The sequence below is a fragment of the Cimex lectularius genome, unplaced genomic scaffold (assembly GCF_000648675.2).
Source record: "Cimex lectularius strain Harlan isolate CLEC.00 unplaced genomic scaffold, Clec_2.1 scaffold307, whole genome shotgun sequence".
In the NCBI taxonomy this organism is placed as follows: Eukaryota; Metazoa; Arthropoda; class Insecta; order Hemiptera; family Cimicidae; genus Cimex; species Cimex lectularius.
In genome coordinates, this window is record NW_019394204.1 from 193,881 (window position 1) to 221,114 (window position 27,234).

General features: G+C 37.0%; 1 protein-coding gene across 5 annotated transcripts in view; it reads right to left on the reverse strand.

The window, feature by feature from the left end:
* The window catches only part of LOC106667472 (ribosomal protein S6 kinase 2 beta-like), a 218,111-nt gene that overhangs the window by 155,448 nt on the left and 35,429 nt on the right, over positions 1-27,234 (reverse strand). Inside the window, exons 3-4 of one of the 5 annotated variants that reach the window (XM_024230156.1) lie at positions 25,082-25,108; positions 14,285-14,335 (exon numbers count right to left, since the gene is read on the reverse strand). The exons of 2 other annotated variants lie outside the window; for them this stretch is intronic. In XM_024230156.1, coding sequence (XP_024085924.1) covers positions 14,285-14,335; positions 25,082-25,108 — 78 coding nt within the window. The remainder of the gene's footprint in view (positions 1-14,284; positions 14,336-25,081; positions 25,109-27,234) is intronic. 2 more of the 5 variants (XM_024230157.1, XM_024230158.1) reach the window with 2 other exon arrangements.

A 27,234-nucleotide genomic window follows, 5' to 3' on the forward strand; every position in this document is an offset into this window, starting at 1 on the left:
CAGGTGATTTATATTTTCTACCAAAGGATAGTAGTTTCGTCTTTACTTGTGTTTTTGGGACAAATTTTAAGCCTTTGTTTAACAAAATTATTTTCTTCTTATTTAGGACCATGTTTGTTAAGTTTATAACCCTTGGGTAATGTTTAATTGGAGTCTTTTGGTCTTTATGAGTATTTTTAAGAGTACCGTACTTCATGCTTTTAATTTTTTCATCCATGGTATTTTGTTTTTAAAAATTTAACTTTTGACCGTGTATCATAATCGAATTTGTCGCGTTGCCGGTGGGTCGGCGGGTTGACTCGTACAATTCATGTCGATAAACGAGTTTGTAACTCCTTCGAACTGATGATGTGCGTTTGATACTCGAAATCAATATCGTTGAAAACGACAAACTGTGAGACTATCTCTGAGAAAGATTCATATCCACGGTGAGCCCCACCTTCATCATTTCCACTATTTCCCATTCTTTCCCGTCATTCCACCCTCGCTATAAGTTATAAAATAATAATATATAAAATATTAATGAAGCCTATGCTTTTATATGCTAGTAACGTATGGAGCTAACTGAATGAACTGGAACTAACTTCTTCCCTCGTTGCACTGAGATAGAATTGATCGCCTTTGGGTAGAATCATTTGACCAAAATTATAATGTGTTATGTTGTACAAACAATATTTACAATTCAAAAGAAAAGAAGAAAAGAAAAAGGCAACTGAAGAGGAATTATATTCGTTGTTTCATTAATTTTGGTTTTCATTTGAAAGATGAATTTGTAATTTTCTATTTGCATGGTTAAATATTTATTAGCGAGAAACGGCCTTGTCTTTTGGCTGGAACAATTTAATAATTTACACAGGCAATATTTGCGCCGAAGCATGAAAAAACAAATGACGACCTCAGGGATATCGTGTATGTTTAAATATTAAAATTTTATGATTATGATCGGAACTCGAGCGAAAACAGTTGGTCATTTACATTTTCAAACAAAGACGAGTCTGTATGGTACTCAGCTGCCATTAAACGCGACGTCGATACTCTAATTTCGTAATTAACCCACTCGAATATCCAATGTAATGTTAGTTTTTCATAGGACAAGAAAAAAAAACGAAACTATCGCAATAAACAGATAAAACATTCAACCTGCAGGATTTGAAAAGATTCGACCGGACAGATTTGAAACTTTATTATTTTTGACGTGCGTAACCGGTATGGGTTATGTGGATTTTCTCAAGCCCAACAGACACCCATCACCATTGATCTATCATGTAAGATAAGCCCAGGAGGTTACCCCCTTATGTCCTACCTTTGGCCCAGATAACCTGACAAAATCTTTAGTGGCGTCTTGGAGATTCAAACTAAGATTTTCCATGTCCTAATGATTTATCATCTGATGATTTTAAAAACTTTACGCCTGGCAGCACAGTATTAAATTTAGAAAAAATCAATCCGATAATTTTGATTATCTGGGGGCCAATATTTGACCTCTTTCTACCCCATTCATAAAGAAAGTCAATATTGACTTTTATTGATGATATGTTCCGTTATGAAAGTAGTTAAATTGTAATAAAATACTGATATTTAATCTAGGATATATTTTCAAAGAAAGACATTTTGCTGGATGTTCTTGTAATGAAGAACAATTGCCCGGGATCTGACATCCTTGTATTTGGCAGAAGATTATATTCTAAGGTAAACATTAATAGACTACTGAAACAGTTTACTTCGAAAGCACTCCACTTACAGGTATGCCGCATTTTGTAACAATGGACGGGAACCCCGTGCACATTGATCTTCCTGTCACACCCATGTTATCATTTAATCCTAAGATAATGGAGTTTGTCCCTTTCGAGATAACCTGGCTTTCTTTAGAGGAATACTTGATAATTTTACTCTTCTTTGTACTGTCTCGACTTCTCAAAAACAAAACGTTTCAATTAAAAACAAATTAATGAACAATAATCAATGTCCAAGTAATGAGCAGGACTCTAATGACTTCTTAAAAATCTTAAATATGTAAATAAACAATCAGAACTGAGCAATTTCTTCTTAGGGGTCTGCTGGCAGATGGACTTATCCCCGGTCAACCTTGTCTGTACATTCTCGATGTTTTTAGCCTGTCGGGCTCATTGCACCATATTCAGTGTTTTTCGGTAATTAACTGGATTCGTTCTTCCGAAGCTGAATTGATTCGTGAATGTCTGATATTTTGTTGACATCTACGAAGTCTGGCCTGTGGAATTTGGATTGACAGTTTCTTGTGGGCTTTTTCTCTCTGGTTTTGGTCGCGTTCTGATATATTCAGTGATGAGTTTTCAAACCAAAGCCCAATCATGTCTTAAAGAAAAAAATAGGCTCAAAATGATTGTACTCGAGTAACACAAGTGTATTCCTAAATGGCAAACCTTAGGCCTACGAGAAGAAAAGAGAATGGAACAATCACAATGTTGTTAAATACAGTAAAATAAAATCACAAGAGACTTACGGTTTCAGGTTTACCTAGTTTCCCGGGGATTCTTAATCGCCCAGAAGTGCTTTCGATCCAGTCTAAGCTTCCTTTCAGAACCATTAATTTTCGCAATGCGGAATTAACCTCAGCCCTTTAGCGAATGGACGCATTTCAACAAGTTCGTACAGCACAATGCTTTACATCACTCGGTCTAAAATCGATCCTTTCGGGACGATCAACCCCCAAGATTGAGAACCCGGTTTTCAATTAACCTAGTCAAAAACGAGGTCAATTTTCCCACAGATAAACGGCACAGACAGAGCAAAAAGACTCGTGTTTGATTTTGACATATATTACAAAAGGGCGGGTTTTGAAGTGTATCACCAACGGGCATCGTACTTCTAGTTTAGAGAGAAGGCCTTTAATCCCTGGGGATAATCCCCCTTTTGGATTTTCCTCTTTGTGCAGCAAAGAGGGACGCAATTTCTATTCGGCCCTCTCCAACCCTTAAGGAAAGCGACAAAACAAGAAAATTATTTATTAATTAAACCATAATTAGTCGAGTTTGTAACATTCGCGCAAATGTCGTGTTAAATATACCTTGAGCTCAACGTAGGCCAAGCCTGCAATGGTAACCGTTGATGGTAATCTGGACTAAATTTTACAACGCGATGCATTTTGCCGGCTCTACCCCTTAGATTATAAACCCTTTTCCCCTATTTTCTATCCTAACCTCCTCGCAGCTAGGTGTGGAAAATGAATCGCATTGGCGCACAGTTTTCAAAACAAAAGTTTTAACTCCAAGTTAATACACTGGCATGGAGTGAAATTTACTCCAAAGTACCAACAAAAGATTTTAAGAGAAGTAAAATTTAGGTCCTACTCACATGGAGATACGCAGATCCCGTCTCAGACTACCTTATCTAGGAGGCTGGGCGACGGGACGACTCCCCCCATCACCTTCATACAGTCACGACTTGCAAAATTGCTTGCGGTTTGAATAAAAAATCAATATTTTGGATGCCTGTTGGCGAAGTGCGCTTCATTGTATTTTCACCCCCTCGCTTATACAATCTAGCGTTTTTTTTTTACACTTTTTGTACATGATACTTTATTCAACCCGACAATGAATCCTCGAAATCCTGATCGTTGTAAACAACAAATCTGTGAGTAGACCGATCATTTATAAAAAGTGAAATGACATACTCACCCCACTTTATTATTTCTATTAATATCTAGTGTAGTAGTGATGATGGTATTACCACTGTTCAATAACGGGTAAAGTGAAGAGATTGTGGGTACATCCTTACACTAAAAAGACTATAAATTAAAAATTATTCGTGGTTACAAAAGAGCTGCAGAAATGTGCAGAGAATTGCAACTTGCAGTAGCGTAATACAGGAAATTTCTCCACTTATTCTACAACTGCTACAATGCTTGGACAAGCCAATAGTATGAAAGCAACTGAGAGCCTGGACGACTTGGGACCAAACATTGTTACAGTTCAAGTTAAACACGTCAAACTAACTTCAACAAGTTTAGGTAGTAAATACAAACAAATCCCCGCTTTCCGTTGGTTTGGATAACGGAAGATACAACAAATTAGTACTGATGATTAACACCCCGCAAACTTAATGAACAAGCCATTGGCAACTTCGCGACCGCAGCTTGGAATGAAGCCCAGTGTAAAGATTGTAAACTTCAAATCCGATTTTCCAGGGTTAAAAAAACATCCTTTGCTAATTAACGTTTACAAAGAGGTAATACGGGTTTATAGACGAAAACCCTTCAGTTTTAATAGAACGAATAATTTGTCGAAATTAAACGTTCTATTTGGAAAGAAAAAGGTCGTCTAATAAGCAAATCGAGGGCCTGGAAATGTACATATTTTTTTCTGAAAAAAGGAAGACGGACTTAATTAGATTTGTTCAGACGGCAAATAAACTCTGACATAAAGTCAAATGTTTTCAATTTTAAAAAAGACTAAATTTCGTTTTCCTTCAACCCTTGGAAAACGTGTCCCTGTTTGTGTATTCTGTACTTACATTCTTCGGCACTGGCTTTTGTCTATCCACCCGTGAATTTGAAATCAAATCGAAACCGTAAAAATGATCACGGAAATGAAACCAAACGCAGCCGACAAAGTCGACTCAATTAGCGTTGATGAAGACCCGGAATAACCACCTAATCAGCATCATGACCAATTAACAAAAACGTCATTTGAAGTTTTCGGCCCCTTTGACTAATTGTCTCCTAATTCCGGAGAAACCGACCTCCAAAACAGTCCCCGAACTGTCCAGAATGAAACTTTTACCCTAACATGCTGGGTACTTAATTAGTTCATTAATTTACACTATATTTATTTTCTATTAGATGAAATATCAAATGAAAAGAAAATTCATAGTTCCTGTAGAGCTACTGATGTTAATATTCTCATTACCAATTCCGGCTTTTTATTAACTTTCAAGCTTTAATAGAAGGAATTTTATATTTTTTGGACAAAATTTCTTAGCTGAGTAAAAGGATTCTTATTATGCCTTCAAAGTAACATGAATTTATTTCCAATGTCGTACCGTTTATTCCTGTTTCGGGAAATATTTACATAGGCTATCTTCTGCCACACCCAATTCCCATATGCCATTGACCAATGAGTCATAATGTCCAGTTAATCGGCCTGCACCGGCACTTATGTTTCCTCTAGCAGAACTGTTGTGCCAGAGGTAAGATTTGACGAAAGCCATGGCTTTGGGGTGTTGTTTTTTAACTCAGGCCATTCTATAGTTGGTCCTGAGTTTTTTGAATGAATGTTAGGGTTATGTAGAGTCGTTGAGGAACCCTTCTTGGCTAGTCTATCAGCCTAATGTCCTTCGTGCCTAAGAATCAGATGTAATGTTGACTTAGAATCGGGTGCGAAGAGCGCAGGAGTGGAACGATGTCGAGATTCGGGTCTGACGGTGCACTTGGAAATCGGTCGAAAGTGGACGGCAAAGAGCCAGTAGAGATCGAGTATGGCAATGTACGGGAACGCCTTTGCTTCATTCTTGCTCTTGTGAGGTAAATTGAATTAAATTCGTAAAACTTCCCAAACTCTGTGTTATTATCATTCCGACCCTATCCCAAAGGTAATTTATACAGAAAAGAGACAATGTATTCTCTATTCTTATTTGTCCTCTGCATTAACGTATTACCACGTATTGGAAAACTTTGCAATCTGTAGATAAGCAGGTCTGTTGTAAGCTTGGGTAAGTCTTGACTAAGGACCGTTAAGTGTTGTCCAGGTATGAGTCGTAACTTAATCCACTGGGCAATTGCTCTTGTTTTTTGGGAGAAGGTTTGGGTCATATAATGTTGTTGGCTAGTAGTTTATCAGCCATTTCGTCGCCCTAATCCCCTTTATGCTCTTAGAACAAAAAAAATGTTCGTTTTGTACTTATTTTCTCCAATACACCCATTTCCTTCCTGTCCGCAATATTACCTCTGCAATGCTTGAATGTCAATAGATCAGCACTGGTATAGTAAGCCTGGACAAGATGAAGATCACTTCATCAATGGTGTTACCAAGTTTGAGTCTTTAACTTGATGCATTCGGCCGTTCATCCAGTTTTTTTGAGTGAATGTTAGGGTATTATGTTGTTGCTGAACTTGGCTAGTCTATTAGCCTCTTCGTCCCCCTAATGTCCTTTGTATCCTAAGAACCAGACAAGAGACAGTGTTTTCTCAGTTCTAATTTATCTCCAATGGGCTCACGCGTTACCATCCCGTCCGCAATCTTACGTAGTAAAGCTTTGATATCGAAAGATCAACAGGTCTTTTCTAATCTTGGGCGAGACCTTATGTTTTGCCTACCTCCTCAGTGTTATCCCACAAAGTACGAGTCTGTAAATTCATCCCTTGCGGCAATTGCTCTTTTATGACAGATCTGAGGATGCTGTCTGAGGGCCTCACTCTGGCTCGTTTAAGCTTTTTCTACCTTCTATAACCTGGGATTCAGACAAGAGCCAATTTATTCTCTTTGTCTTTAAATGCATAGTGCTCAAGTGCTTTACAACCTTAATACAGATATTGAGGTAGTTTACTATAAATTGCCTTAAAAGCTTAGTCCATTAAGTAAAATGGATAGATAGAATTGAAATTATCTTATTTAACTTATAAGTCGATCTGGGCAATTGTGCGTTATTACGCCCTCATTACAATAGCACTGCTTTTGTTGATATTAAAGCTAACCGTTGAATGGTTTAACAACAGATAAAAACTAAAATGTTACACTGCCGCAAACACTTCCAACTGTGCTTGTGAGTTCCTCCGGAAAGGATGCCTGTCAATCAAGTGCCGTTTTCTCTTGAAACTTACTCGGAGATGTTTTGTTTTATCGGCCGTAACACGCTAAGAGTGTTAAAAACATTTCTTCGGCGTTTACGACGCCGGGCCCGACGACAGCCTTGGCCTTGGCAGTGCGGCCACCTGTTACCACGCTTCAGTCCCGTCATCCGGATCAATAATTCAACAAGTAGCTTGCGCACCACAGTCGAGCTTTTTCGACAGCGGGCTTTGTTTCGAACCCGACGTGCAAGCGCGTGTTTGCTGGCTAAGTTGAAATTTTATAAAACTGGAACGACTTAAAATCAATTTTTTATACTCGATTCCCTACTTCAACTTCAATGAATAACAGCTTGTATCTTAAGACGATTCGAATTATCTGAAGGAACATTACTTTCATTTTAAAAAATCTTATATTTTATATTAATTAAAATTTATTTTAAAAAAAGCATTTTTCATACAGTACGTCTTTATTCCTTGATGAATAGCAAGCCTTTGACAAGACCTGACACCAAGGTATAATACATAAGATAAAAACAACATTCCTAAAACAATATGTTGAACTTTTGACCTCTTACCTTTCGAAAATAGCGTTTTTAAATGAGACTGCTTTAATCAAAACTAATATTTTAATTACTTCGAAAACAAAGCTGGCGTGCCACAAAGTTGCTCCTTAATTAGATGTGACCACAGATCGAAAACAAACATGGCAATATTTGCCGGTAACATTTCCACTCGGGGGAAAAGGCATCGATACACCACACCGACTGTAAATAGCAATCAACATCATCCACATGGAAAATCAAATTAAATAAGAAATCCGTACTCATGTTTAAAGACTCTCCTCCCCTCATCCTAAGATCCTACCTGTCCAATAAGTATTATCAAATCGTACAAGATAACCCTGTCATCCTTGTCAGATCTGGAGTACCGCAAGGAAGTGTTTTAGGTTCTCTCCTATATACAGTATACAATGCCATATTCCTCTAAATCCTAACATTCCTTCCTTCTCGTATACTCTTTTCTCTATCAAAATCCAGAAATACTTTCCTCCAACATCTAAGCCCATCTAAACGAAAACCATCAATGGACTAAAACAAGAAAAAATTAATGAAAATCAACGTATTCACATAACCTTTACCTCCGCTGCATTTCCAGCACTCCAGATTAATAACATACTTATCCCGACCGCATAAATCGTTATGAAATATTTAAGCTTCTTGATTAAAAAAAAAACTTACTTAGAACCCCCACACTAGGCTAAAAAGAAGGCAGGAATGGAACTGTAGGGCTTAACCAAACTTTTCAATTCCAAAAGAATTCATTTACTGCAGTCTAAATTTAAAAAAGTACTACGAAATATCTTAGATGGTACGCATTAGAGGCACAAGCAGAAGTTTGGATAAGCACAATCTACTCCTTCAAAGTCACCCGCACACCGATGCCTGCTAAACCACATTGTAAAACGACTGAAGATGACCGTTTGTTTTGGCGATTTGACGATAAAAAGACAAACATTCAAAATTTCTTGTACGATGTTATATGTCTGGAGCACAGGAAACAGAAAAACAACTATTTGGCACAGCCCAAAAATAGTTGTTTTTCTGTTTCCTGACCTCCAAAGAGATACAACATCCATCTAGAAATCAAGGCTGCTGCAGGTTTATTTTTTATTATTTTTTTTATTTTATGGCCTTATGATCTTGCATATTTAGCCATGGTACGAATTCTTGTGTGTTCAAATTGGGGGTTATCGGGAAAAAAGGGCCAGAGGCGACGGTGGGAATCGAACCCACGACCGCGGCGTGAGAGTCTCTCATGCTAACCACTCGGCTACCGCGGTCAATAAGAAAAAACCCAAAACATTCAAACGTTTATGTACAGCCATTTTGATTATAAAAGTCTAGTATTTCAGGAGAAATCCGATATTGAATTTTGGAATAATTTCCAGTGGGCGTTGTCTTTTTTCCCTTCAAGTGAAACAAAACTGAACAAAATCAAGAAATAAAATAAGAACAATGATGTCAATGTCACTGACCCTTAGATAACTAAGGGTGAAAGGTAAAAGGATTTCACGGATGAATTGCTATACTAAAATTGGATTTGCAGCAATTTATCTACTGATTGAAATTAGATTTGAAAAATTACTGTTCGTGCTGCTATTATGAAACAACAACGTTTAATTAATGTGACAATTATTGCTAAACAAACATAAGAAAGAAAAACTGGGATATTTTACTTGTTTGCTTAACCATTATTGTTAATTAATGGTTACTTTTATTGGTTTCAGTTCCTTTCATTTCTTTAAATGTAATAATTTATTATAAAATTCGGGGGCGTCGGTGGCAGCAACGGTTCAGCGACCCTTCATTCGAACCCGACATATTCGACCTCTGCTGTTTATTTATTTATTTTTTTTTTTGTAATTTAAAAAAGTTGAAATTCAAAGGCCTAAGTCATGGATGGGATTCGAACCGACTGTCTTCCGAACTGTACTCCGATGCCCTAACCACCTGAGCGTCGGAGTACAGTTCCGAAGACCTTGGGTTTAAAATTTAGCATTATTATTAACCACAGCTCTCTTCTCATCCCGATCACACAATTGTTTTTCGAGGAGCTCCCGACATAGGTCCTGAAAATATCAGATTGGAACAAAACTTATAAAGCTTAATGAATGCCAAAGCATGTCATTCACCGTTCGAACGAAAACCCCTCTTACGATAATCCTAAATAATCCGTCAGGATTCAAAACTAACCTGGAACCACACACAAGACTAAAACGACGCTAAACCAATGATTCGAACTACTCTGACTACTGTCGCGCAAATCTAACATTTCAACGAAAAACAAGGTGTCAACCTACACGACAAATACTAAAACCTATCTGGACGTACCGACTGGAACTGTGGGACACCGCCAAACCTTCCAACACCCAAACAATAGTCTTTTAATCCAAAGCCCTCAGGATCGTAGTTAACGCTCCTTAATACGTCTCCAACAACACCCTTCACAACGATCTCAAAATCCCTTTCGTGCAAAAAACAATTACCAAAATATTTTTTCCGCTTTTCGCACAAACACTCCTCTCTCCCCCCAATCGAGTTGCCCAATCCTTATCCAATAGATACCACCCTTATGGTCGCCACCAGGCGATTGAAGAGGAGATGACCTCGCGACCTACTGAACGAAGAATTGTCCTGGCGTATAGCAGGGAGAACAACAATGGTTGTTAACTCCCCTCACGACACATAATCAATGATATTTGTAAATTTATTTCATTACATGTGGTTACACATAAATAATATGTATATATATTTTTATACATTGTATAATAAATAGGGGGTAATAAACAGGGTGTTTGGCACAATCAAAAAGTCCTAATAAACTATGGACCGAACCTCAACAGTTTCTGAGTTTTTCCCTTTTTTCTAATTTTTTTAAGATTTCACAACCTTACTTCCAATAAACAATGCTAACTCCAAAACTAAAAGGTTTTGGTCAAATCCGTTGATACCATTGAAAACTATGTTAAATTTCCAATAGGTGTGATCAACACTAAACTTGTAAACGTTGGTGAAATAAGCGTTTTAGTAGCCAGGACTTCAAAGTTGACCAACATACTATGGTGATTCTAAACTACTATTTACAAACTTAGAGACCAACAAATTTCAGAAAACCTACTCCATTTAATATCCTTTTTAGCGGTGTAATTGATTTTTTAATTACTTTTTTCAAAGATGAAGAAATTGATGAAGGAATGGAAAAAACCGTAGTTGACGGAATGGTAAGGCGGAAAGATTAATAATAATAAAAAATAAATAAAACTTAAGGAAGTGTTGAATGAATTTATTAAACGTTTCTTAAAATTCCTTCACCCACGGATTTTTACATTACTTCACCAATTTCTTCATCTTTTAAAAATTTAATTAAAAAAGCAATTAAACCTCTAAAAAGGATATTAAATGGAGTATGCTTTCTAAAATTTTCTTGTCCTAAAGTTTGGAAATAGTAGTTCAGAATCACCATAGTAAATTTGTCAACTTTGAAAAAAAAAATTTAAAGTTCTGGCTACTAAAGCGCTTTTTTCACCGACGTTAGTATTGATCACATCTTATTGGAAATTTAACGTAGTTTTTAATGGTATAAACGGATTTGTCCAAAACCTTTTAGTTTTGGGGTTATCATTGTTTATTCGAAGCAAGGTCGTGAAATCTTAAAAAATCAGAAAAAGGGGAATAACTCCGAAACTATTGAGATTCGGACCATAGTTAATAAGGCATTTTTTGTTCAATTTTGGATGTAGAATCTACTGGCAAAGTTTGTAACACGATAGCCGAACACCCTGAATACATACTTTTTTTTATTTGTTGTCAAATTGTATGCTATTTTGTTAGCTATGTCCCGAATGACAAGTGCTTGTACCATTTTTTGAATAGGTAGAACTGTATAGATGTTAAGTACGTTAATGGAAAGCGTGGAAAGATTATTGGCGCCCAAGTGATGGCATGCGTTGAAGAATTCATGCAAAAGCCCATTCCCATCGGGCGAAATGTTAATACGAGCCTTGTGCGCTTAATAACACGTTTCATAAAATGAGTCCTCGTTAGAAAAATGCTGTTGCTCGTTATTAAGCCGTTTTTTTCTCTCTTCCAAGGGAAAAAGACGAGAAGCCGTCGAGAAAAGCGTCGTAACGAACCGAGTAATTAATGGGCTTCGCTGTTTGTAATCCTCTTCACGAAACCGAAGAACTTATAATTTAATACATTAAGCTTATGCTCAGGTTTAAAAGTTAATAACCTTATTCCTTTAAGTTCACAAGTAGTAGGCGAAAAAGTTTATTCGCAGTCATAAAGACTTATGGGCTAAACTTAACTCGGTCGAGACGACGTTGATATTAAAAGTAAATTAAAACGGGGAAATTTTATCTGAACTCCTTGACATCATTTGGTGTTAACTATTCACCATTTATCGCCTAATGAACAATATATTTTCAGAAGTGGCTTGTTTGTTGAACGTTCCAAGTCGGGCGGAAAGCTTAATGATTAAAGAACTTGGAAGTATGCTTTGTTCCGAACAATGGCATGCGTTTTGAAGTATCGCTAAAATTATTGCTGCAATTTCGCCTAGAGAGGCTTCATTAATTCGTAGAGCGAACCCTTCAAGTGTTGATGTTCCGTTTTGATATTTAAACACGCATATCTTCAAAATTTATTTTTATTATTATCAACTGAAGAGGAGTTGAGCAACGCCGTACTGCGACAATGTGAACTTGATTCGACTTTGTTACTTTTACTTAAATTTTGAACAAATAATTTTTATTCGACTACCCTTTCATAATAATAAAAGAAGGATTGTATCTTAAAACTCACGGATAAGGTCAATTTAAGTACACTCAGTTCCTTAATTTCCACAAATACCTTTCGCCTACCGATTTAAAGAAAACTTTTCATATTAATGTCAGCAACAATATTCATAATTAACACTTAACAATTATCACTTAAACAATTGCAATATAGGTAGCAAGTACCAAATATACATATCCTAGCATTACTGGAGTAAAGATCCCTCCACTGATGACCTTGAAATCCTCCTGAATCTATAGCAGCTACATAAATATCTTCATCACGGGCGAAACCGCATGAAAAGGAGCAATTTAAAAACTTTGGAAGAAATTTTCAAGAAGACAAGGTTCTTTGGATGCCGTGACACCATGAACCCGAAATTCAGATTTAATAAAATGAATAAAAAAATTAAATTTAATAAAATTTGTTCACAAGTTCACTAGTTTTTACCCGAATCTATTATCGAAGACAAGCAACCAAAAAATGGAAAGACAGTAGTGATTTAAAAAATTTAAAATGAAAATTACCCGATAATGCAGACTGAGAGAAAGGGAGCACTGTTAATGCCGACTACGTATGGTATAAAAAAGGCTGTAAGACCTAATATGGGTAAAAAACTGGTATCTATCGAAATAAACCAAGGCATAAAGTTCACAGTAAAAAAGCCTTGTACCATATGCCACTACCTTTCAGAGACAGTGGCTATTGAACCCTGTGCCAGGGAGATCAAAAGGTTATTACGACAAAAGAAGAGACATCTACTCAGACAGTAGTTTGCTGTTTTAAAATTAAAATAGAGCAGACTGAGAGAACGGGAGTACTGTTAATGCCGACTATATCCGGTATAAAAAAGCTCAAAGACCGAATATAGGTAAGGAGCTGGTAGCTATCGAAATAAACCAAGGAATAAAGTTCATAAAAGTCTTGGGCCAAATGCCACTATCTTTCAGGCACTGTGGCTATTGAACACTGTGCCAGGGAGATCAAAAGGTTATTACCAACAAAAGAATAGACATCTACTCAGACATCAAGGGCTATAAAGTGTAGGTAGTATGAGCAATTTGGGTCTGCATCAAGGCACTGTCAGATTTGCAAGGGGAAAGCAAGGGCCGTCAACTTGGCTTAAGAAAGTTCGATGAGGACACCTGGCCCTGAAACCCAGCTGCATACCAAACTGCCAAACCAAAGATCTATACAGGGGTTGAAAAAATTCATTAACGGACCATTGCAGAAACCATCGTCAGAACTACTACATTTACGACGTGTTAGGACAAGAATGATAGCAGGAGTGCTGACTGAACACTGCAGCCTCCGGAGGCATATATAAACACTTTTTATCTGAAGTTTTGGTTGAGATAAAAAAGTTATTTTCACGAGCGGGATTCGAATCCACGACCTTCGGCTAATACGCCGCTGCTCTTCCACTTGAGCTATCATGGCTTCCATCCACTCAGATACCAATTACTCATCTCAACCTTTTCCCTCTTTTTGCACTTTTTCAACTTTAAACAAGCCTGTGCAGATATTGCCAGGAAGAAGAAGAAACATCAAAATATGTCCTCTGTAGGTGTGAAGGCCTGAGATTTCAACTCCTGAAGTATTTAAGAAAGCTTTGGGAACTGATAAAAAGCCTTAAGCTTAACGAAGTTCTAGGTAATAATGGAAATTGCACAACAGACCAATATTGGTCGCGGTTCGTAAAGGCGTAAAGTCGTAAAAAAGATAACCTTAACCTTACATATCCTAGGATGTAAAACGAACTGGTGTTTGATCTCGTGCACTGCAAATTCAATTCCAAATTTCATCGTGCTCGAACCCTTAATTATTATACATAGATATAACTTGTAAATAATTTATTAGTTTCGAAGTCTTGATGAAGGGGATATTGTAAACCTCGAGAAGGAAGGAACTGAGTGTTTACTTTCGAATCGGGCTTATCTCTGGTTTGTAATATATAATTGTAATATTGAAGGCTGATATTAATTAAATCGAAAAAGAAAGACTAGATATGATTGCCTCATGATCTCATATAAAAAGAAACGTCTTCCCAGCCTTTTAATCTAAACATTTATAGTTATCTACACATAGATATTAGTTGAGATGTTGCAAGGGAAAAGCATAACATCAAGCAGCCAGTTGGAAATGTCCATCCCCCAATAGAAAATCTGACTCTACTCACATATTTGTCGACCCTCCTTTTTTTATTGGCACCATTTGACGCCCTAGAACCCTGATAAGAAAACAAAAAGATTAAATCAATGTCGATTAAACTGATATTTTATTTTAGCCGATTGCTAAATTAATATTGACACTTGTTAAGAACTCTGTTGGGAAAATCGACTATGAAGATTTAACAGTGTAAATATTTACGATGGGCGTTTTGAAAGATTCAGAATGTTATCTCATTTCGCAATTTTGACGAAGGAATTACAACGCAAAATAACTTATTCATTACGAATACGGTTATGAACGTCCATATTCATTGTTGAATCCATTTCGAGGGAGGATATTTCTCTCTAGTGGGATTAACTGCCAGATGGCCTTAAAAACCATACGTCGACCGACCGATTTATCTCCATTTCACAAAGACAGCCTAATTGGTAAAAATGGTGGCAATTTTTAACATCAGAACGGATGCCATCAGAAAATTGAATTATCAACTGGAGAAGGAGTAGAGAATTTGTAGATCATAAGAAATATTCTATTGTATGTTTTGTATTTGCAAGTATATACAGAACAAATAAACGGATAAATGTGCTCCAGGAGGACGACCTTCATTTTTGACGCTAGCTAACAAGATGATCGCGGATCACCCCTACTTCAATCGTCTAGGGAAAGGGTTAGATCAAAATTTAAGGGTTAGAAGAATGAATACGAATCAGAACATAATTTCGCACTGAATTTGAGGTTTCAAGATTAGTTAAGATGAAGGACATAAGGGATGTCATTTATTTTTGAACGGAGGTCTTCGGATCGGAATGGATCCCCATTAGACTCTGTATACATCCTGGGGGTGTCGATTCTTTATCAAGGGAATTGAGACAGGAGATAATTAATCAAGGGATTTAAGGTCTTGCAATTTGTCAAGGACTGGGTGATTAGTTACATAGGTGTAAGTTACTATTGTACCGGGAACTTTGGACTCGATGCAATAGAGGTGGATTCTTCCCAGTCCTGAACGGCTGTTTAATCATCAATCAATGATCACATGATATGTCCGTACATTCTACACTTCGATTGGGTTCCATTTTAACTGTCTCCTAAATGTCTTTCCAGCTGTGGAGGTGTTTTGGTTCGGGAAGGCAGATAATTTATCATATGATTAAGGTATCTTGATTGGTATGTGGGTGATGTGATTCCAAGATCGGTGTGGACAAGATCGTACACTATTGTACCGAGTAACAGATTGAGGTGGAGTTCTTCCCAGTCCTTCGATTTTATAGTCCACAAGGCCAAGTGTGTATAATTTCGAATGACTGTTTAGTAGATGTTTGATAACATGGTATCTCTGTAGAGTCTCCACTTTGTTTGGATTCCAGTTTAATAGTCTTAACAATTGACTAATCGTCTTTCCAAGCTGTGGTGGTGCTTTGGTTCGGAACAGCAGTTAATTTACCATGTTATTGAGGTATCGCAATTTGCCGAAGTCTAGGGCATGGGTGATGAGATTCCAAGGTTGGTGTGGACTTAGTCATATGTCCGTATGTGTGCATTGTTGGAGATTTTGATGAACCAAACAGTACTTGCTACTTTTTACATTACATGCATTTTCGAGGTTTAACTGCCCTCCTCTAGAATATCCAGGGTCTAGAACTCAAGAGGCCAGTTAGGTCTCGAAAATGCAATTAATATATCTGGCAAGTGTTGTTTTCGTTCATCGAAAGCCCAACATTCTGTACGTCTGCATAATCACAATAGAAATAAAAGAAAAAGCATATGTGTAATAGTTTAAAACGGCTGTATAGAAGACTTTTGATCACATCATATCGCTGTGCTATCTACATTTCGTTTAGGTTCCAGTTTAATCAACTTCGAAACGTCTTTCTGGCCGATGGCTTTTTTTGAGTGGCCGGGTAGCGGGATAAGTGGTCTGCCAGAGAGAGGATAGCCGTGTCCTCGGCAATATAGATTTTCAAGATGTTTTCTCGAGGAGATCCATCGAAGAATAGGATAACTAGGAGGACGTGAGTACTTGTGTAAATAAGATTTGAGGGTGTGTAATAGGTGGGAGGAGGTATATAAGTTGACTTCCCACAGCGGTATCCCACATTAATATATATTTTTCCTTGAGGTTTTATGGGGTCGTAAAAACATCGTCGGCGCGTTATTGGAGAAGTAGGTAAACATAAATAACCTGTAATCGCCGGTAAAACATATTTGAGGAAAGAAGATAACGTTAATAAAACACCTATGTATGTACAACAAATAAAATTAGATGACATAGTTTATCCAGATGTTCACGATACTGAACTCGGCGAAATTCTATGTACACAGGCTGAAATTTGAACACTGAGGAAAAGGTTTTGTAAATGAAAATAACGACTTTAACCAGCCAGTAAATAATTGGACGGGAATAAAACCTTTTTCTATCAAACATCGGTCAAAATAACAGCGTTAGCCTGCTGTTAAACCTTTAAAGACCAATTTTATTCAATAGAAAATTTAGTGATCGAGAATTTTGAAAAAAAATATTTATAGTTAATTAAAAACGATATACTTTGATGCTGTTTATACCGTACAAAAATACATGTTTGAAACTTAAAATTCTATTACTGAACGATCAAAACTTTGTTACTAGAAACTACCCCGAAGTATTCGAATATTCTGGGGGAGTAAATGTGACAAGACTTCAAAGTTGTTGTCGGGTGTTGAGTTTATATTGAATTATCGGAATGCACGTGATTTATTAGCGTGAAAGCAAAGGGCTGTATAACCCCGCCCCGAGGAATATTGAGTACTCTGGGGAGAGTGGGTGACGTCTGTAGAGTAAAAGCGAGTTATCTGCGAAATGGAGAGGGTTCAACCCTGCCCCTGAGGAATATCGCGTACTATGGTCCTGGGGGAGCGACCAGACTTATATATTTGTAACAGGTGATAATGTATATATTTGTATTTTATGTTTTGTGTCTATTTTGTAGTTGACAACCTGAGGTACAAACGAGAGGCTATTATTGTAGGATATGGACGTCATGTACGAATAAAAGCAGAGAATCAGTAGATCATGAAAAGAAGGAAAACAAGCAGGGGACCAACAATCACATCAACTGTTTGTCGGACTATAAACCTCTCATAATATATATATATGACCTTAATTATAAAAATTTACGTGATTTTTTAAATATAAACATTACACACTGAACGCAAACACAGTATACAGTTATAGTATAAAAGAAAACGGTATAAAAAAAAAGATAAAAGGGCTTTAGAAATAAGTACGTTTTTGAGAAAGACCACCTGATCCATATGGATTGAAAAATCCCACAGGGGATGTAAATAAGTAAACCATTTTTATCACAGCATACGATATCGAATAAATTCCCTGTCAAAGTCCGGGGGACGGGGATATATTACTAAAACGATCACGCAGGCGTGAACACAGATTATTTTTTAGAAAACTGATAAAATAATAAAAACGAGTTAAATTAATTTGGCGACTTACCAGAGTAAAGATGCAATCGGAGAAGATCTATAAAAGGACCGGTTATTAAAGGTGCTTGATTGCACAATTTGATTCAACAGGTAACCAATGATAATTCGCTATATTTTAAACATTCTAAAAAATCTTTACAAAAGCGGAGAAACATAGGAAATAAATTATTCATACTAGGGGAAAAGGACACTTTCCTTATTGGCTCTGGTTGAAATATTTCCAAGTAAATGGAATACGACTTTAAGAAATTAAAAACGCCCCTTATATAAACCTAGTTTCATTTTCTTTTGTTTTTTAAATAATACATTTTGCAGACAAGTTGAATAATGGAAATATCCATGTTTTATATTGAGATCTTTCTAGGCTTACTGATTACTATGAAACGAACAAAACTACACGAATTATTAAATAAAATGGAAACATAGCTTCAAACTTGTTTAATAAGATAGTTCCAACTCGCAATTGATTGTTTTCAACGAGCCGGATTTCAAGCTTATAGCCAATCATCATTTTGAAGGTATTTACAACCTGATGATGAACTATAGAAATGATAAATGGTGGAGTGAGTGGGTGGTTCAATCTTTCTTAAAAAGATTAGTTCCTACTATCCTACACAGTTAGTTGTTTTCAGCGATCCGGATTTCAAGCTTATGGCTAATCATCATGTTGAAGGTATTTACAACCTGATGATGAGCTATAGAAATGATAAATGGTGGAGTGAGTGTGTGGTTCAATCTTTTTTAAAAAGGTAGTTCCTACTATCCTACACAGTTAATTGTTTTCAACGATCCGGATTTCAAGCTTATAGCTAATCATCATGTTGAAGGAATTTACAACCTGATAAGCTTGAAACCCGGATCGTTGAAAACAGTTAACTGTGAGTAGGAACTATCTTTTTAAAAAGAATGAACAACACACTCGCTCCACCATTTATCATTTCCACAGCTCATCATCAGGTTGTAAATTCCTTCAACATGATGATGAGCTGTAAGCTTGAAATCCGGATCGTTGGAAACAATTAACTGTGAGTAGGAACTATCTTTTCAAAAAGAATGAACAACACACTCGCTCCACCATTTATCATTTCCACAGCTCAACATCAGGTTGTAAATTCCTTCAACATGTTGATGAGCTATAAGCTTGAAATCCGGATCGTTGAAAACAATTAACTCTGAGTAGGGACTATCGTATTAAATAAGTTTGAATCAATGTTTCTACTTGATTTAACAAATTATAGCTCATTATTAGGTTGTAAATTCCTTCAACTTGATGGTGAGCTGTAAGCTTGAAATCCGGATCGTTGGAAACAACTAACTGTGTGTAGGAATTTTCTTCTTTTTAAAATCTTTTTAAAAAATATTGAACAACACACTCACTCTACGATTTATCATTTACATAGCTTCAAATACTTGACTTAGCAAATCGTAAATATATGTACATGGGCGCACTGATTTAAAGGAGAGGAAAAATCAACATACGAGATTTTAAGAAATTTGTACAAAGTGGTTTCCAATAGATGATCTGTTAAATATGATCGTCTACGGAATATAAAAACAATATGCTTATTTTATGATCGACCAAGTATATTATAATTTATTATAAAGGACGTTATAATAATTAATGGGGTTTGAATTTCGGGAAATGACTTTGGAACTAAAATTACCTTTTATCCTTCAGGATGTCAGCCGATTCGTTTTGTCTTTCTAGTCTGTACTCGAGTTGAAGCACAGAAATAAACCTATAGAAAATCCAATTGAAAGTCAGCTAACACGACTCGGAATCGAATTTACAGGAATTCTCCAGACAGCGGAGTGAAGTCTGGTCGTGCTGTCTCCGGGCTGAAGTTAACGGCTAAGGCACTGGTTTTTTTTTTTTTTTTAATTTAAAAAAATTCTACATAGTTTTGCCACTTGCGGTGTGTTCGTATATAAAAAAGGACTTGCCTCAAAGCAAGATGACAGCGAACTGAAGATGGGAAACGACAGTGGAAGTATGCATGCCGATGAGACGTCCGACAACGAGCTGCACGCCGTCACGAACCAGATGCGAGTCCCGCCCCCAGCCCCGTCGTCTCTGGCCCGTGGGCACTGGCAGCCACCCCCGTCATACCGATCGATACGGGCCCTTCCTCTTACGAGGGCGGCATATAATTTGTTGAACGACATCGAGCTCCCTCGCAACTTACAATTACCGAGAATGGACTTTGAACTAGATCCAGGAACGGCAGTCCGGGGGCTTCGCGTATTGCGTCAGTACTCCGGTTCACTCGTTTTCACAGCCCGTGAACTTGATATATGGCCGAAGTACATACAACTTTCTCAAAAACCATTCAAAATAATCCCCAGTTTTCCTCGAACATTAGGTCACCTACAAACCAAACTAAATAAACTCACCAACAGAAAACTGACGCCTTGAAACTGTATAAAGATTGTGCTAACTTAAAAATGGCTGTATAATTTTGGGAGTCTAAAACGGAAAATAGCCCAATGGCTGAGTTCTGAGAACCAAATTATCCTGTTACCTAAACAACAGGCAGCATACCAAAGAACAATAAAACACCGTCTATTTCAATGAAAATACTACTAAACCTACCTCCGATACCTGATCAGAAAAACCAAACTGCAGTTTTATCAATCACGGCTCTCTCACAAAGAAATCTCATAAAACTATAATTTTCGATAAAATGCAAAACTATGATAGTTATAATTCCGCCCATAGTCGGCGTTCTAGTAGTGGCATTTTGCGCCCATTTATAAAGTCGCATTGTTCAGTGTGTAACTGCATGTTCTCTCCCGTGCTAGTAGCAATTAATAACCTCAAGTTTTAATGTATTAAGCTGAGTTTTATTGAAAATTCGTTGGTACGTTGCAAAGAAACTAGATTTGATAGTCAGAAGTAAAGAGTCCGAGAAATGATCTCAACATCGAGAAGTACAGCATTTGCAAATATAAACTCTGGCAAGGGGTGTCCTCAAGGAGGAATATTCTCGCCTCTGCCGTGGAATGTGGTAGTAACGACCTCATAATCAAACTAAATGAAAGAATCTATACTCAAGGCTATAAATATGACACTATTCTTATACTACACGGACACTCTGGATCAAGGTATGGTCTTGAAGAAGAAAGCAAATTCAGTTGTTACGGCCAAGCTTTCGACCTATTCTCAGGTCATCATCAGGGCAAAACTATCTTAAATATGCCTACATATTGACAAATTTAAGTTTTTTACAGGCGACCTCAAATTTCCTTGAATACCGACTTAGTCCCAACATTGACAAGGACTGGGAACCACACTATGTAAAGTTGTAAGACCCAAATTGTCCTATGCTACCTAAGCATAGGGCAGCATACAATGACCTTAGGGCAATGGAAACACCATCTATTTCAATAGAAATACTGCTCAACCTACCTCCATTGGAAATATTTGCACACGGAGAAGCGAGAAAAGGCTGATTTAAGCTCCAGAAATAATCAAACGATGGAAACTAAGCACATCGGGCACGCTGCGATAATCAATAAAATCAGACTCCCATTCTTAAAAATGGACACCGGACTACAGGATGCCGGAAACACTCTTTACAAAATCCTACAAAATATGAAAAGATTACAAAGGAGAAGAAGAATCGATGAGAAAATCATGTACAGTCACTGTATACACATGGAACCACACACTCCAAAACAAATGAAGGAACCGGAGAAGTTTCTTGTACAAGACCAAAATATGAGCAGTGAAACTCATTAGGGAAAACACCTAGGTCTTTCAAGCTGAAATATATGCCATCAATGCTTGTCGGCTAGCCACATCTATGTTAATCAGTGAATTCATCCAAAATCTCCTATACCTAGGGAAACACAACAGCCTGATGATATCTTGGTTACCAAGATACGGGAATTTTGGGTAACGAAAAAGCAGACACTCGCCAGAGGGAGATTTGCAAGAGCTTAAATAGGCCCTGAACTTATTCTTCGAACAATAAAAACAAACACAGAATGGATCCAAAAAAAGAAAGAAGGAAAATAGAATCATAGAAAATATTAAAAAAGGTTAGACTGAAAAAATCCTTGTAAGATCGGATAGATACACAGCAATTAAAGCATTAGCATGTAAAAAAAATCATATCAAAATTAGTCAGTGAATGCATCCAAAATCTCTAATACTTGGGGAAACACGACCTGATGATATCTTCGGTACCAGGAGACAAAGGAATTTTGGGAAAAGAAATGGCAGGAGGATCTGCAAAACCATATACAGACCCTGAACCTATTCCTCGGATAGCGAAAACAAACCATCCAAGAATGGATCCAAAAAAGACAAAAGGAAAGATGAGTAAACTCTAGAGGTCCAAGTGCACTGAAAGCTTATGCTAAAACAACCATTATCATAACTGGCAAACTCACTGCTTCAGTTAGAGTGAGTGCTCAACTCAGAGGATTGATAGGACTTAATCTCCACATTAAAAATAATGACCACTATTCCTTACAATTCTATCATCATCACCTTATCAGAGGAGTGATAAGACTTAATCTCCACATTAAAAATAAAGACCAGTTTTCCTTATAATACAATCATCATCACGTTATCTGATGAGTGATAGGACTTAATCACCACATTAAAAATAAAGACCAGTTTTCCTTATAATTCAATCATCATCACCTTATCAGAGGAGTGATAAAACTTAATCTCCACATTAAAAATAATGATCCTTTTCCGTATAATTCAATCATCAACATCTCGTTAGGTGAGTTCATGGCAGGACTTTTATGAGGCCTTTTATGTGACCTTTTTCGTCTTATAAGGTAATTTATAAAAAAAGATCAATTAATCAAAATAATCAAATTCTACGGCCTTAATGCGAAATCGTGACAAAATTCTTAGTTAAAATAGCGGTAACAAAATGTTAGTGCCTGATGGAAGATGTACTGTAGTTGGGTTATTTCTGACAAAAATTTCTTAGCGGTCGACAAAATAAAAATGTATTAAAATAAGCTTAATAACCTAATTAAATACAGCCCCCTTTGAGCTGAAACTTTTCCTCAAAACCATTAAAAATAATGGCCCGTTTTCCGAGAAGGAAATTCCACGGCAGGCGTTCTCAGATGGCCTGGGGTCGATGAAGCATTTCATCGATCAGCGGTTTAAACAAGAATTTCAAAATTTAATTAAGATTACTGAGAATTTCTAGAATTGTACGATATCGAATCGAGCCGTCAAACTTTTCCCACATTCCAGACAATAACCAATCGGATTTCAAATATAAATCCTTCGAGAAATTATGATCTCATAACACGTTTAATATTCTTTTTGTATAATCTATTAATAAAAACGTTAATTTTTAGAAAATATATTATAATCCCTTCCTAAATTGAAGGTTTTGCCCTCCATGGTGACCTTTTTTTCTCAAGAATTTTCACAGGGGAAACGCAAACAAATTTGAAAGAGAAATAAAGGCACACGATTTTCCGATGTCTTTTTAATCAAAATATCATTTAGATCAACAACAACAAGAATTAAAATGCACTTAATCGATCTTAATTGATACCAAAGAGCTTAACCATGCCACAGCTATGAAAGGGACAATTTTGGATTTTTATAATTGTATTACTAAGCAGAATTTTCCTTGGAAAAAATATATTTTTATAATAATAAAGTATTTCATATACTTTTTATATCCAATTCGTTCAGTCGCAAATATTTCAAAATCATCCACTCTCGCAAGATGGATAATAAATTCCACAAAATAACTTTTAACGTCATTTAGAAAATTAAAGCATCGTAAATCTTTATTAACTTAAGAAAATAATATTTAAAAACAAATAACTAGGACACACAGAAAAGACATGACCATGCCGATTCACAAGGGAGAATAGGAAAGCACATGCGAGCACATCGCTTTGATCCCTCCCAGAATAAAATACAACTTCGCTTAGGGCCGCCTGTGAAGTCCTTGTTTTATCCAATTCTCCCTTAATGTTTCCGAGTCCTCAAATACGAAACATTTTATTAATATATAACATCATAAATTCTCATAGAGGGAAATTTCGATCTATAAAAAAATCTTAACATGAGGATTTCATGTTTGAAACACATTTGTAGAAAATAATATATTTTGAGACCTGTTCAAATTTCCGTTTCGCGTTTTACCCTATGCATACGGTTGGGGCGAAGTCAATACCCGATGCATCATAGTTGGAGAGTAAATATGGTTTTCCAGTCTGAAATCATAACGATTTCCAGGGAAATTAAAACTCTAGGAATACATTCCCGGAAGATAGCCATCTTCTCTGACTGTCAGGCAGCACTAAAGGCCCTAACCTGATGCAAGGTGAAGGCAAAGAATGTTTGGAACTGCATGGAGGCCCTGACGGAAGTCAGTGACACTAATGACCTGATCCTGGCAGGGTCTCTGAGCACTCGGGGCAAACAGGCAACAAAAAGGTTGACAGGTTGGCCAAAGAGGGGGGGGGGCAACATAGATTCTCTGGGTCCTGAACCCTACTGTGGCTTAGCACCTTGCCACAATGGCCACAAATACATCTTAAAATTGATCCTTAATGAGTCCAAAAATTGGTGGAACAATATCAACGGTATGAGGCGCGCGAAGAGATTTATAGAAGGACCATCCGAAAAACTCACACAAGAATTACTGAAAGGCAATCGAAACCGAACCAGGATTCCGGTTGGACTCCTGACATGGCACTGCAACCTAAGAAGGCACATGCACCGGACAGGCGTGCAGCCGGAAGAAACACAGATACTGCCAGGAAGAGGAGGAGACCGCAGACACATTTATGTTTCGGTGAAGGTCTATGTAGGTGCAGGTTCTTGCATCTAGGACAGGAAAACCACAAGCAAGATCCTACACTAAGGAGCCGCTGGGCTATGGAGGTTGATTATCAACCTTAAGCTGTTCAGTGAGTTAGAAAAAAAACAGGAGAGCACAATTACTCTACTCAGATCGAGGCAGAAGGCCTTGTGCCGCCTCTTTTATCCCTATCCCTGTTGGGAAAAGTAAATACCCCATGTCTACGTGATGATACCTACGTTCGGGGGCAAACCGGGTAGGTACTCTAATAAATATCTTCGGGACGCATGCGGTATAATCCATAAACTGTTATTACTCCCCGGGACGCATGGGTTACCCAATCGTTTTATATGGTTCTTATCTTTAATCTCAGCTTAAAGAACGAATCCTAAAAAAAATCGTGACATTTCAAGATCAAAGGGACCGGTTTTTAATTTGTCTAATTGATTTATCGTGGAAACAACATTTTAAACTAAAAGAAGAGCTTTCTTATTTTAAGGAAAAACAATTAATTCAATACTCACTCCCCATACATCGGCATTAAGACATACCTGAAACAAAATAAAAACGTTAGTAAAAATGTCAATTTGAGAAATCTCTAAATATCTAGTTCAACTATTCAAATATAAACATCCCAAAGCCCAAATGGAAATTGTGATTTCCGCTTCGAGAACACAAATAGAAAAAAGTTATTTTTAGAACGAACACGTTCTCTCTTTATAAACAATCAAACATTAGAACGAATATTTGAAATATAAATGGCTATTTTGTTATTTTCAACATATCCGAGATAGATTACAATCCAGGAATAATATAGTCAATCACTGTAATAGAATAACTAACTACAGGGCAGAGTTTACTCTTAACATGATTTATTTAAACTTAATAAAATACGTAACATTTATAGCGTACGTGGATCCACTAATAAATAAAATATACGAACGATTAAAAGGGATCCATGCTAAAAAAGGCCGGATCAGCGGACGGGCCACCCACCCAATATGCTCAGCGTGATGAGATTAATGACAAATTCTGTTACGAGATAAATTGGTAAATCGCTGAACACACACTTCTGCCAAATTACGGCAGATACAGGCTCTGCTCCACGGAGAACGGCTCCAGAAATGAAAGGGTCACACTACATAAACATTAGGCAACATGGGCACCTTGCTAAAAAGAGACCGTTTCAATGATCATGCAGAAAAATAGAATCCTGTGGAGGTGTAGAGCTAGGGAGTCCGTGCTGACTTACGAGTGTTTTTGCAGTATTGGGCTATCAGGGGTTATAGCCTGATATGTATATACAGGGTGAATTGCTACTCGTGCTACAAACTTCTCCAGTAGATTCTTCACCCTAAAATGAACAAAAAAGTTCATATTGTCCATGGTCCGATTCTCAACCATTTNGTAGTTCTGGCTGAAATAAAACACAAAAAATTAGCCCAAACATTTTGCCACCGTCATCTTCTTATTGAAAAATTAACGGGAATTTCAACGGTGCTATTAGCAATTCACCCTGTATATACACACCCATTTTTTTAAATCCCGAGACACATTAAACTTTGATTTTTTTGCCTAGTTTCTCATGAGCAATAAAGTTCCGATCCAACCCTCAAGATAGATAACGGGATACGAAAGGAACTTGACTATTTCAAAAGGCAAGGTACTCATCAATCTCTATAACAGCTTCAGGTTGATAATCAACCTCCATAGTTTTGACTTATCTTGCTTGCGGTTTTTCTTGTCCCAGTTGCAAGAACCTGCACCTACAGACACTAGACCTTCACAGAAACATAAAATATGTTCTGCGGTCGCCTTCTCTTGGCAGTGTCTGCACAGTGTTTCTTCTGTCCGTACTCCTACCCGGTTCAAGTGTTTTCTTAAGTGGCAATGAGCTGAGAGGAATCCAACCAGAATCCTGGTTCGGTTGTGGTTTTCTTCCAGTAATTCTTTTGTAATTTTTGCGGATGGTTCGGAGTTCCACCAGGTTTTGGGCTCATTTTAAGGTGGATCCCATTTTTTGCCAACATGTCAACCTTTTCGTCCAGGGTCAGGTCATTCAAGCACTTTTTGCCTTAATTTTGGAGCAACTGTTCTCAAGTTATTCACAAAACGCCTTTTCGGAACACCGGTTTTCAGATAAACGAAATCTTCACTTCTTCAACCAATCACCGATTTATTTATCATTTTGATTGTTGGGAAATTAATTGCTCGTGATGTAGAATCCAAAAAGAAAAATAGAGAAAAAGATAAATTTCGGCACAATTTCCCCAATAACATCGATTTACAAGACACTCAGGACGTATGATAGCTCATTAAACCGGGATTCCGCCTGGTGCAAATTTCGGTTAACAAACATATACTTAAAGAAATTAATGCCAGACAAACAAAAACAAACAAAAATTGATTTGTTGCCCTTTGTATGTACGTTGATGAGCATCTTGCCATTTGAAATAATCATGTTCCTATCCATATCCCGTTAATCTGAGAATTACATCGAAAATTAGTGCTTAATGAGGAACTAGACAAAAAATAACAATTTATGTGCTCGCGGTTTTTCACAACAACGCCACCACAAAAAAAAATAAATAAATAAAATAAAGGAAACAAAAGAAAAACTCACCCTGAATAGTATATGTTTATGTGTTGTGTGTTCTGTGTTGATGTAAATTGTTAG